General features: G+C 52.1%; 4 protein-coding genes across 4 annotated transcripts; 2 read left to right on the plus strand and 2 right to left on the minus strand.

The window, feature by feature from the left end:
• Window positions 1-834: 834 nt before the first annotated feature.
• On the minus strand, window positions 835-2,626 carry BDZ99DRAFT_472591 (uncharacterized protein; the record flags this gene model as incomplete). Its single annotated transcript, XM_033721787.1, has 4 exons — window positions 835-1,080; window positions 1,134-2,180; window positions 2,234-2,308; window positions 2,366-2,626. 4 exons carry the CDS (start codon window positions 2,624-2,626, stop codon window positions 835-837), a joined length of 1,629 nt encoding a protein of 542 aa, XP_033582256.1.
• A 973-nt stretch (window positions 2,627-3,599) lies between these two features.
• On the plus strand, window positions 3,600-4,392 carry BDZ99DRAFT_472592 (uncharacterized protein; the record flags this gene model as incomplete). Its single annotated transcript, XM_033721788.1, has 3 exons — window positions 3,600-3,672; window positions 3,744-3,846; window positions 3,894-4,392. The coding sequence occupies 3 exons, from the start codon at window positions 3,600-3,602 to the stop codon at window positions 4,390-4,392; spliced, it is 675 nt and encodes a 224-aa protein (XP_033582257.1).
• A 1,762-nt stretch (window positions 4,393-6,154) lies between these two features.
• On the plus strand, window positions 6,155-7,690 carry BDZ99DRAFT_549913 (uncharacterized protein; the record flags this gene model as incomplete). Its single annotated transcript, XM_033726969.1, has 3 exons — window positions 6,155-6,563; window positions 7,078-7,293; window positions 7,419-7,690. 3 exons carry the CDS (start codon window positions 6,155-6,157, stop codon window positions 7,628-7,630), a joined length of 837 nt encoding a protein of 278 aa, XP_033582258.1. The 3' UTR covers window positions 7,631-7,690.
• Window positions 7,691-10,282: 2,592 nt separating this feature from the next.
• BDZ99DRAFT_193600 (uncharacterized protein) lies at window positions 10,283-11,813 on the minus strand. The gene is made up of 5 exons (XM_033713176.1): window positions 11,560-11,813; window positions 10,962-11,498; window positions 10,559-10,908; window positions 10,369-10,493; window positions 10,283-10,315 (listed from the first exon to the last, which is right to left on the minus strand). Coding segments are annotated over exons 1-4 (945 nt in total). The 5' UTR covers window positions 11,617-11,813; the 3' UTR covers window positions 10,283-10,315; window positions 10,369-10,492.
• Between the last annotated feature and the right edge of the window lie 550 nt (window positions 11,814-12,363).

The following is a 12,363-nucleotide window of genomic DNA, read 5'->3' on the forward strand; positions in this document are numbered from 1 at the left end:
CATGTATCGAGTGACTTGGCCATGCTGCAGCCCGGTTGGCCGAGTCACCTGCACCATTCACGCCGCCATGCAGGGAATAGCACTATCTCCGAAGGCATCGTCATATCTTCACCAGCGCCATATTGCAACTCAACCACAAATTGAATGAGCCAAAAGTCAGATTTTGCACGTCGTATTGTACATCCACGATCTAAATTACAGCACCACTCCATCACTCCGCCCTCCCCAGCTGACGATCATCCGCCTCAAATAAACATTGCAAATAGTGCTGCATCAGCAAAACCAAAACTAGAATTAGGCCCCTGGGAAGAAGACACAACTCCCCTTCTTTTCTTGCCATCCGAGCTATGCCATGCGACCATGTTTGGTAGATCGCCATCCCTATCGAACGACATCCACGCACGTATCCAGGCAGGGCTAGATAGCCAACCACGTGGACCCGAGCGATCTGAAAGAAAGAAAAAGAAGAAAATAATCACGGAAAGCGAAACTGCTCGAGGGGGTAACTCATAGTGCAGATCGATGAGGAAAGGGTACAGGCAGAATGCAATCAGAAAAGTTCGCTATGCTACGGGGAAGAAGGTAATGGTCGCATGCCGTCCGGGGAGCACGCTGCTGAACTTTTGTCGAAACCGGGAGGACCTTTTTAGACAGGGCGTGAAGAGGGAACCGATGTAGAATACAGATTACTAAGGCCATGAGTCGTCGCTACGAAACCGAAAGATGCTGGGATAGGTCGTCGAACGTAGTTTCGTGTTGCATGTGCCGAAAGATTTGGTGGAGGGAATACTAGACGTGTGCTGCCGATGGGACGAAGTTAGGGATATGAAGCCCTCACGCTGGGGGAGGGGCTCCGCGACCACGGCCCATGTTGCCGCGTCCGCCACGGGGTGGGAAGTTTCCGCGGCCTGGTCCGCCTGGTCCTCCACGACCGCGCAGGCCACCACGCTGGAAGGGGAAGTTGCCGGGGCGGAGACGGCGCTCCTCGACGTTGATGTCCTCGCCGTTTACTTTGTGGGGGTTGGCGGCAACGGCAGCTTGGAAGCCAGCGACCGTCTTGAAGTCGACGAAGGCACAGTTCTAGGTCTAGTCAGCTTATTGTACATGTAACTGGATTGCGACGAGCTAATTACCTTCTGGCGGCTGATGTCGCAGTATTCGACCTCGCCGTACTTCGAAAGCGCAGCCTTCAATGCGGCATCGTCAACACCAGCGCTAACGTTCTTGATGTAAGCCCTCTTGTTGTCTGCATCTGCAGTCGGGATCTGGTTCTGCGATCGCGATTGTTCCTTCTTGTGGCCGGCGCCAGCAGTCTGCCATCCTGCCTCTCCCTGGCTGTTGGTTGGCGACTGTTCACGGGCTGGTGGGGCTGCCTGAGCAGCGGACGTGGTTGGGGGAGGCGTGGGTGCCGACGCCGATGGGGCAGCCTTCGGTTGGGAGGGAGTAGCATTCGCAGCGGGCGATGGGACGTTGGGGGTGGCTACCCGATTACCAGAACCCAGCAGTGCTGCCCATGTTTTCGGCTTCGGAGCGGCGGCAGGGGTGGGAGCGGCAACAGGCTTCGCAGGCGCAGCGGCTGGTGCAGCGGCAGTCGGCGCCGGATCCTTTGGTTTTTCTGGCTCGGTAACCTCTTCTTCAACAGCGGCCTCGACTTCTTCGGCTGGCGTCTCAACAGCTGAGACAGCGGCAGCTGGGGCATCCTCAGCATGGGCAACCTCAGCCTCTTCTGGGACGGGAGTGCCGTTGACCTCAGCGGGAGGCGGGGATGCTTCACGAGTGGCCTCATCTTCGTGGATCACGTCCTCCAGCTTGTGGTCGACCTCAGCGATGGCCTCTGGCTCATCAGGCGTGTGGTGGATCTGATCATCGCCGTTTTCGGCAGCGGTCGGCGCTGGCTCCTGGATGCCGGCCTCCTCTTCGGCCGGCTCCTGCTGAAGCTGCTCTTCTTCCTCTTCCGGCTCTTCTGCAATATAGCGGAAGATGTCGTTCAGGACGAAGTAGCCATTGGTCTGCTCGGCGAGCACGAAGGTCTGGCAGAACTTCTTGTGCGGTTGTCCCCTGTTCGAGATCTCGCCGATGACCTGGATGACGATGTTCTGGTCAGAGCCCTGGGAGTCGACGTTGGTCACGCGGACTTTGCAGTCGTGGAAATCGAGCTCCTTGATGCGATCGTTGATTGCCTGATGGACGTTGTCAGCTCTCATTCCCAGACGGGCGGACTGTGAGCTCCTACTTTCTGGCCGACGTTCACAGACACCTTTTCCTCCTCGATACCGGACACAAACTGCGAGCGTTTGTTGTAAAAGAGCTGTTGATGGGGTTAGCAAACAAGGCGCATGAGAAGCAGACCAGCTTGGAGACGTACGAAGAGCTTATCGGGCGAACGGCTCAGGGTGGTGTAGTATTGCTCAACGAAGTACCAGCCAACCTCATCCTTCGGTATCTCGGCGGCGTTGTTGTTGGCGGGAGAAGTAGTGTTGGCCGGAGTAGCATTGTAGCTCACGTTGGCCGGGAGGGTGCTATTGGCGCCGGCAGCACCATAGTTGTTGTCAATGGAGCCGTAAGCATGCGCCTGGTGATGCGCATAGTTGCCGTTGACGGGCATAGTGGGTTCAGCCGTTGCCATGATGACGCGAGCGATGAAGGGGGGATATTAGGTAGCGTTATGGAGGGATTGGATGCCGCGAGGGAGCAGCGGCAGGAGAGGTGCCGAGGAGGTAGTGGAAGCTAGGAAGAGAAGCTGTAGCAAGTACGCATGTGGTTAGCAGATGGCCAGCTGGAGAGGATGGGGTTTCGTACAGAGGGCCCTTGGACGGGACGGCGCGAGGTGATAGAGGCGGCCTCCGGCTCTCAATCGGGGGTGTCAAGTAAGAGGGCTCAGCGGGCGGGACGAGAGAAGGCGTGTGAATAGAAGACGCAGTGGCGGCGAGGGGTGGCAGACTCAAGGGCTCCCTAATGAACGAGAAGGAAAGCTGATGGAGAGACGCGGGTGGTGGTGAGGCGGGTGCGGTGGTGGACACTGAGGTTTTTGCCCAGATGGTTTTGAATTGTGCACGGCCCGATAGCTTAGCGCTAGTTCTTCGGCCTTCCATGCCGCGAGACCTCACTTCTGGCCAACACCACGACGCTTTTATAATGTCACCTCACGTCCGATTCCACCGAACCATCTGCATTGGTATTGCCTTCGTAGCTCTCCGTCTTGCATTGGGAGTCGTTTTCCCATCTTCGCTTTATTGCCATGGTTAATCTCCGAAGCCTTCCTATTGGCTGAGCCTCCTTAATCCAGACATTGGCTACCTAGGTATGCTTGAAAATGAATTACAAGTGAAGGCATTGACTAGTTTACATCGAAGCCATATCGCAATGCCTTAAGTTTACGCTTATTCCAATGCATTGATGTTGCATAAATGCGTCCAATTCTCACCGTCTTGAGAGCTAGAATAGTGAGCCTCATAAGTGAAGGAGGATATTGGCCAGCAGCACGGCTTACTCATCTTCGGTACTCGATATTGCGGTGATGCTCAAGTCACCCCTTCACTCGATGTAGCGATCCAAGAAGAAAATGTTCGTTTCCTGTCACTTTCAGTAGTTACAGCGTTATGTCTGTTGTTACGAACAGCACATCAATGACAGCGAGAGGGCCACCGGCACCGCTTGCTGTCCAGGACCACCGTGAGCCTCTCTGTGGGGCTACTTATACCCAGTTTCAAATCCAGGACTCCCTTTTACTTTCCACGTGCAAGACAATTTTATATCGACCACTTCTTACAATAACATCCACCAGCTTTATACCAACAGCTTCAGTATCACAACAACACTTAGCCTTCCTGGAAACCCGAATCAAAGGTGTACCCCTACGATGGCCCTCTGTATGAGTATGACTCTGATAGTAGCTCAAGCTACGACTCCGACGATGACTACTGCATGGACATCGACGGCTTCCTCACGAGGGGCACCTACCGCGACGAAGCCAGAGCAAGGTTAGCCCAATTTCTAGACGAAATGGACGAAGCGGCTGCCTTCTTGGCGTACCGAAGACTATACCCTATCCATAGACCCGTGCGAACAGTCTTTGTTCCAGCACCGGTTTACGTTGTCCCAAGCGGCCCCCGGCGTGCTCTTCACAGCGCTCGATTCAACGGCGGACGCGCTCATGATTCACGAGCTCCTAGATCGATCGCCTCTGGAAGCCACCACGAGGATGAAAGGGATGAGTCTAGGGCCGGCGGTGCTTCTGTTGCAAGCAGCGCGCGACCCCATGGAACTAGAAGCAGTGCTAGTGGACATGAAGGTGGCAACGATCGCGCCACGACTGCATCCAGAAACAGTGGCGCTTCTCGTTCCGCCGCATCAACCGCACGGCCTCATAGCTCCTCTGGGAGCAACGCTTGAGGAAGTCAGACTCGCAGCGCCGCTGCCTCCAGAGCGAGTGGTGCCCCATCCGAGCCGGCGGGGTCCCATCCGTAGTCGGTGGTGCCGCTCGCTCTGTTGCAGGCTCTGTAGCTCCCAGCGACTCGCAGACGTATGCAGCTGGTGTTAGACAGCATCGATCCGCAGCCCCAAGCCAAGCCAATAGCAGAGTATCAGACTGGGCCACCTATGTGTCAAAAGGTCAAGTAGGTGGTTCGCGTCCGTCTGTGGCAGGACACAGAGCCCCTGGTGCGGCTCCATCTGTGGCAGCAAGCAGAGCAAGCAGAGTAAGCAGCACGCGCCGCTCGACGACAGATCGAAGCAGCCGTCACGTGTGATGCTCCTTTCACCATAGTAAAGTGGAGTGTTGTTGATGTGACGCAGGTAGTCACTGGACGGCGATTTGGGATGCAGATGGCCTGGTGCTAACAGTGTTTATCTCCAATATCTAATTGATTTCAAATTTTAATTCACTTTCTTCTATCTTCTTAACGCTGATTATTGAACCAATCAATTTCCTTTCTCATTGATTTAGCTAGATTCACATTACTACAATTCATGATTAGATGAATCCGAGTTCATCTGTATTTCGAGATATCGCTCTAGGACTGCCAGTAATCGTAGCACGCGCTTTTTCTTCACGATTTGAAAATATTGCGCTACTTGGAGTGGTATACTACGTATCGTATGAGTTGTAGCTTCATCTTCGAAGGTTTATCCAGCTCATTATCTCTACCGCGACTCGAACTTTCTACTTCATCGTGATTGTGGCAATAGCGTAATCCTTTTCATAGCAATAATATAACATGTTACTGACATACGTAACATTGACGACCTTGGACACGCTGTCACTGCCGTGCTCGGTATTAAAAGTGCAGGCTTCCTCGTTTTCCAATTCACTTTTCATACTACAACTACATTATAGCTTCGATCACAGCTTCAGTACCGCACAAACGGCGATCACTATAAACATCTATCTCTTCAGCAAGATCTTAGCTAGTATGTACTGCAGAAACCGCGGGCTTGCCAATTGGGGACTACGACCCCACTGAGAACGAGGATCCCCGCAATCGCTACGATTTCAGCTCTTTATGGTACGCCACGGACGACTATGAAGACGACGGATACCCCCTCGATTTAGGCTGCACCCTCCCCAACGAAATCCAGCAACGCCTGGAGCGCGTTAGTGGACAAACACACTCTCCGCAGCTGAGGTCGGATCCTCGATTCCGAATCCTGGTGGCGGGCACTCTGGAAGAGTACAATCACCTGGCATGCTCGACTGCCGCAATCCAGCATTCGACGCTACGGTATACCGGCAAATTTATAGATGAGTTGCTCTGGTTGCCCCTAGTGCTGCGACAACATCGTAATCATGCGTTTCGTGGGCCAAATGGAGAGTTATGATTCACTTACTAGTGTCGGAGCTAGGCCTACTGGCTGCTAGTTGGCTAAATGAACAACAAATATGTCATACTTCATCCTTCACTTTCACTTTTAGTGGCAGCCGTAGTAACTTGCCATTTTAAGGGCTTGTTGTCACTGACCACTGACATCGTTGAGTGTGAAGTCGGTATTGGTGCCCTCGTTGGCATGTGTAACAGTCTCTCCGATTTCTTATATAGTCTTCGTACCTCTACTTCCCAGGAATGAGAACTATACATTCAGTATTCATCCGCACAATCACTCAGTGCCCTCACGAACTCTTTTCTACATCCGAAATCTGTGGGGCTTAAACTCCCTAATGTCCCGCGATTACCGCAGCCGGCCCGACCTCGACGAGACCTCCCTCACTCACGAAGTAGAGCATGGCTATTCATCTTCCTCTTCCAACGATGGTCAAGTCCCCTACCAGATACCTCCGGGGATCCAGCGCCTCCTAGCCCGCTCTGGCGGCCGCATGCATTTCCCAGAGCTGAGCCGGGATCAGTTTTCAATCCTGGCGGCGGATGGCAATGAGCCATGGCTCCAGAATTATATTGACATGGGCTTACTCGAGCCTAATTGTGTGTATCGCGATACTAGACTACTACGACGCGTTTTAACGGAACTAAGGGCGTTGCCACAGGCGCTGTGCCGGGTCGGTGGTCACAGTGGTAGGAATAGCTTCGGAGTCGCTGCTATTGGAGATGAGGGACGTCGTAGTACAAGAGGTGAAGTTTCTCGTGGATATAGTGAAGTTAGTCGGCCAGCAGGATGTTGCCGGGTATAGCAATGCCCTCCGAGTAACTACGCTGAGGACAGGGCTCTTTCGAGGTACTGAGGAGTTTCTACTGAGCGTGGCGCAAATAGGGGTAAAGAGCAGGTCCTGAAAACTACTTGGAGTAGGATTGCGGGCCTTTCATGCCTTATTTTAATTGAAATTAGAGTTGTGAAATTGTCAGTTTGAGAAAGAAGATAACCTCTTATACATGCTTGATTCTTCATGGTCAAGTTCTTCTTCCCTACCGGCCTTTTCTTCACTATTGAAGTCAGCAGCATTAGTTTACCACTTCACGGACCTGGCGTTGCTGATACCGTTTAATATCTGCGCTGTCACTATTAGGATTGCTATCCTCGGTACCATATATAGCAGTTTTCCCGCTTCTGAATCAGTCTTCATACCTTCCTTTACAACCCTCCAAATCACAAATCCACTCGCCTACCATTTAACCCACTAATACTCAGAACAAACCATCCCCAACAACATCCCAGCAAGCACCATCCCCAACGACTCCTACCCCTACCCCTCCCACGCCGCTTCCGAAAATCCTCCCTCTTCCTCTTCTACGGGCCAAGAGCGCGACTTCGGCAGCCTAAGCTACACCTCCGGCATCACCAACATTCCCCGCCAAGTTGACATTCTCCTCGGCCCCCTACGGCGGCCGCACGGACTTCCCGGGGGTGAGACGAAACCGCAATTTAGAGTCCTGGCGGCGCCTCCTGATCAACTGAGTCTTCGGCATTATATCAACTAGGGGTATCTTGATCAGAACTCGAGAAACTATGATCGTATACTGTTTCAGCAGGTGGTGGGGGAGTTGAGGGCCTTGCGTTGGGAGTTCGGGACGGGGAGTGGGAATGGAAGTGGGAGAGAGAGTGGAAGAGGTGGTGCTCGGAGCGTGAGGAGGGATCGAGGAGGTGGTACTCGAAGACTAGGAATCACTGCGGGAGAGCGAGAATGAGCGGTAGATTTTCGGAGAGAACAAAGCAGAGATGGTGCTCCGCGAGAGGAAGTTGATGAGCGAGAAGATAGTGCTCAGCCAGCACAAGGAGCTGCTCAAAACTGTGGTAGAGACAATATTGGTAGGGCTAGTGACCACTGATTTGGGCCTTGTCCTCATCATTTTGTAGATTTTGTGTCCTCTTTTGATTGTCAGGATGTCAAATTCGACCAATAGAAACAATGCTCATATGTCTTTCTCCCTTCACTGTCTCTTCTTTCTTCGTCGTTGATTTCGTGGAGGCTTACGTAGCCGTACCGTAGAACTGTGTGGGCTAAGTATAGGAACCGTGTTCTATATCAAGGTAGCCGAGCTAACCGTACCATACTCCGTAGGCTAGCTGGCTAAGAATACGTACTCCGTCAGCAGCAACCCTGCAACGCGCGAGGGCTGGATGCCCCCCGTTCAGCTTTCCGACCTGCCACCTGAGATAAGGAGGCTTCTCGAGCCTTTTGGCGGTTGTATATACTTCGCGGAGGTGGATAGGCATGTGAATTTTCCTATTACTGGGCATCGGTATCGCCACCATGTTACCTTGGAGGATCTTCTTCGTTTGGGGAGGTTGGATCCACGCGACCCTTTCTTTGAGCCGACCACATATAGGGAAATTGTGAGCGAGTTGGAGGCTTTGCCGGAGTTCTTGCACAATAGTCGTCGTGCCCGTGGCAACTAGCATTCAGCTTGATCAGAAACGGTTATTCTGTGCAGGCTATTTGAGACTTTGAGTGTATTCGGAGTTTGGGTGTCTGCTTAGGTTTTCATAGGTAGATAGTATAAATGTACCCTCAACTCACATCTTTGCGTTCTCGACCTTGCGTATGATCAAGGCCTGACGCACCAGGCTTACCACCTAACGTTCGACCGTTGACAAAACGAGCTACTTTTCCAAATCGATTTCACTATGCCGATCTGGCACTTCGGTGCGGCCGAAATCCTACTTCTGACATCATTGCCGCTTCTTCCTCCACTGTCACTTCCTTGTTCACTGTCACTTCTTCCTTCACTGTCCATAATAGCGCCAGCCGTATGCCACCTCGCTCGACTAGCATGACCTGTGGTTGACATGACGCGACACGATATGTTGTCACTCCCACTCTCGGTGGTAGATAAACGGCACTTCTTCTCGATCTAGAACTTCTTTCACATACTCTTCCTCATCTTCGAAGCGCATACTCAAACTACTACCCCAGCTCCTAGCCTTGAGTAACTCTTAGAAAGCCTTCAAACCCACACACAACTGTCTCTCCCCAATGCCACCACAATGTCTTCCCCCCACAACCCACTCGGAAGACCCAGCCCCTTCTTCCCCGACACTCACGACCGCCAGGGCTCACTGGACCGCCACTTTCCCCCCGAAATCCGGGCCCTCCTCCGCCCCTACGGTGGCCGCACCTGCTTCCCCGAGTTCCTCGTGGATCTGCCCCTTATCTCGGGAAGTTTGTACAGTCAACACCCAAACGGTTCTAGGAGTTATGATGGCCGTGGCCCGCTGTACGATTTGGCGCACCAAGGCGTTCTGACTCGAGGCGGACCGATGTTTAACCAGGATACTTATGATGCCGTTATGGAGGAGCTGAGGCTGTTGCCAGAGAAGGTGAGGGAGATCGGGGGGATCTATACTGGGAGACGTAGGTAGATGGGGATGTGATGATGGTAGACTAGGAATCATGAATGGAATAATGCTAACGAAAGGACTCTTGAGTGGGACTGATTGTAGGGAGTGAAATGAGGAGATGAGTACTTAGCTTGCAGACAGCGAATTGAGTTAAAAGCATGGGCTCAATATTGTTCTCCATCGAAAACCCTCTAAAACAAGAATACCGCACAAATACAAATCTTGTGGTTGCTGACATGGTTAGGGGTTCTGATATCGCAGGGCTGAGATATTGACGCTAATGCACTTCGCAAGATCTAACTGTATGTAGTTTAGCTTCTCCGGACCTTAAGCTCACAGCTGGACCTCAACTTCTTCCTCCCCTTAACTCATTTGTCTCCGAGGCGGCCTGGACTCATAACTCTGGATGAAAAGAGCTGATTTTCCTCCCGGAGTCCCCGATAGATGGCCGGGGTCCTTTTGCGCCGCTGGTAATGAGGCCTCCGACTACTCTCCGCCTATGGGTCGTCCTTCAGCGGTCGAGACTCGAGGGCGTCGTCTCTACCCGTAGATAACGGCTGAGAGCAAAGTAACTCGATTTTAGTATCCAACGGACCATCGCAAATTCACTGATGCCAGTGTCGGGTGTGTAAGCAGAGATGGCAAGAGCAAATGCGATGCTTACAATCGGAACCACTCTGATTTTCTATGAGCACAAATAGCTACACACGATCATCAACTATAGCACTCCAAAGACGCCAATCTATCCAACAGCCCGTAAGGCTCCTGCACCAAAATATCCGCCATCTGCAACCCATCTTGAACAGCAATAAGTTGCAGAACCAACTTCAACCACTCTCGCTGCTCTGCTGAGATAACTGGTGTCCCATGAAGAGCCACGTGTAATGGCCAAAGCATGAGATAGCTCACCAGTGGAGAGCCAGACGATGATATGGGAATACTCGGGTATCGAGATGAGAACTGAAGGGCTTGCGGGATCAACCCGCAAATCTGTTCTACTAACAGCTTTTGCGTCTCCTGGGCGCCTCTGAGAAGCAAACCATCGAAGAAGGAGGCCAGGTCCGGTATTGAATCCGAGAAAGGTGGACTGAACGGGTTAAAATCGTCGTCCGGATCGCTGAAGAGGTTTGATGACCATACTGAGAAGTGCGTAAGGCAGATTTCGAGTAGTCGATTGACTACTACACGCGCCGCAAGAAAGAAAGACCAATTGTTTGCAATCCAGGACCTTGGATCAATCGACACCTTTGCCCACCGGTTCAGATCTGAGTCGGTATCAGCTATGTCTGCAATCAATCCCGCGAGTTGACGGAAGTTCTCTTTCATGTACCAGCTTGCAGTGCCTGAGTAATCTTCGCCTTGGAGTAAGTCTGATTCCAGAAGGTTTTTAGCACGCTCAAGCAGAGCTGGACAAGATGACACGAGCTTCATGATCCGGACCGCTGCGTCGCCATGGTCTCCGGTCTCTTTCCACGCTCCCTCGAATAGCGTCGGAATGGCTTGACCGTTGATCATTCCATATACGATCATTTTGAACATCTGAATTTGGAACATGGCGGCGCCGACGTCTCGGTTGAGCTGGCCTGGGCCGCGCTTCAACACTAACTGTGTTGCTCCACCTAGATGGGTGATCCAAGGCAGCAGAGATGGGTTGCGTCCTCCCGCACTGGTTATGATGTTCTACCTCGTTCTTAACTCACTGGCAATCCATGAGGGCAATTGCAAGCACGTACCTCGAACAGAATCAACAAGTGAACCGCCATCATGGTTTCATCCTGTGTAGCTTCTACAGAGATACTCAATGCCTGATTTGTCGACGACAGCGCAGAGACATATTCCGCGTCTGCCAATTGCCGAATCCTCGGGTCTCTCGATTTATGCGCTAGATGGGCGAGCGATACCGCTCGAGTGGCTGCTGCCATGCAACAGTTCCGCCTCTCCGGATTGACTCTACTATATTCCCTCGGCAAGAAATCCAGAGAGAAAGTATACGCCTTCGGCGCCCAGGCCCAGTCGGTAAAGAAACACGCCAAAGCCTGATCATCGATGGACTGGGGCTGCAAAGACGCTTCCAATGCTGATAGGTTGGGCCAATTTCCGGCAGGCGTGATAAGTGGACTGTCTTCGATCATCATCAGTTCTCGTCTCCCGGCACGCGCTTTGGTGGACTCGGTGTTATCGCGGAATATCAGATCGACCATTGCGCGGTATCCACCGCAGGATCTCTTAGACTTAGCGCATTTGTTGCACGTTGGTCTGGTTTCGTCGCACTATTTCGTTCACGAGACTCGTTAGAAAGAGTTATCTTGATACTAGCACTGTGACTTTTACTTTTATCTTACGCGAGAGGCACGTTATGCAACCGCCACTAGGCCCGTGGTACGGCATCGTATTGGATAATATCAAGGGGAGAAATTAAAGTTTGATCGTCGAAACTGGGAGACTGGATGTTCGAAGTTGGAAGTGACACGTTCGGAAGCATGCACAAGACCAAGCTTGGAACGAGTGGATATATATACGGCTCCCGAAATTGTTCGAGCATGGTCCCTGAGCTGAACTCTCCCTGTACGGTTCAGCCGTGTTCTTACGATACCGGTCAGCAGAGACTAAAACGCTGTATTCCCGTGCTAGCGAGACGAGCGCTAATAGAGCAATCACTGGGATCCTTGCGTGTATATGCACATGGACCCGTGTGTGACTGGTATCTCATTGCTCCAGGTGGAGATTATATAGGTCGGGTCGATAGAGATTGGTAGTATGTGCTAGCAGAATGAATACTTTAAATGAATAAGACTAAGCCGTTTGACTACGGTGATGTGCGAATTGATCGTGAAAGAACGTCTACACGAGCCCAAAGAAAGGCATGTAAATCAAACCTCCTACTATTGCTACTTTTGACCCAGAGAACCAGAGCGGTTTATACAACCGGCGATCACGAGAACATCCGCAGATGGGTGGAGCTGCCAAGGTCGGCAAGCACGGACCGATCCGAAACCAGTGAAGACTTATGACAACCCTTTCTCCCAGGCATCTCTTTTCATCTCCGTCACTCTCTCCGCCGACGTATTCCATCGACTCCTGGCGCAAGCCATTGGACGTGAAGAGGGGTTTCAGGCAGCTTATCCACTGACTTCG

The sequence above is a fragment of the Mytilinidion resinicola genome (assembly GCF_010093595.1).
Source record: "Mytilinidion resinicola strain CBS 304.34 unplaced genomic scaffold BDZ99scaffold_3, whole genome shotgun sequence".
In the NCBI taxonomy this organism is placed as follows: Eukaryota; Fungi; Ascomycota; class Dothideomycetes; order Mytilinidiales; family Mytilinidiaceae; genus Mytilinidion; species Mytilinidion resinicola.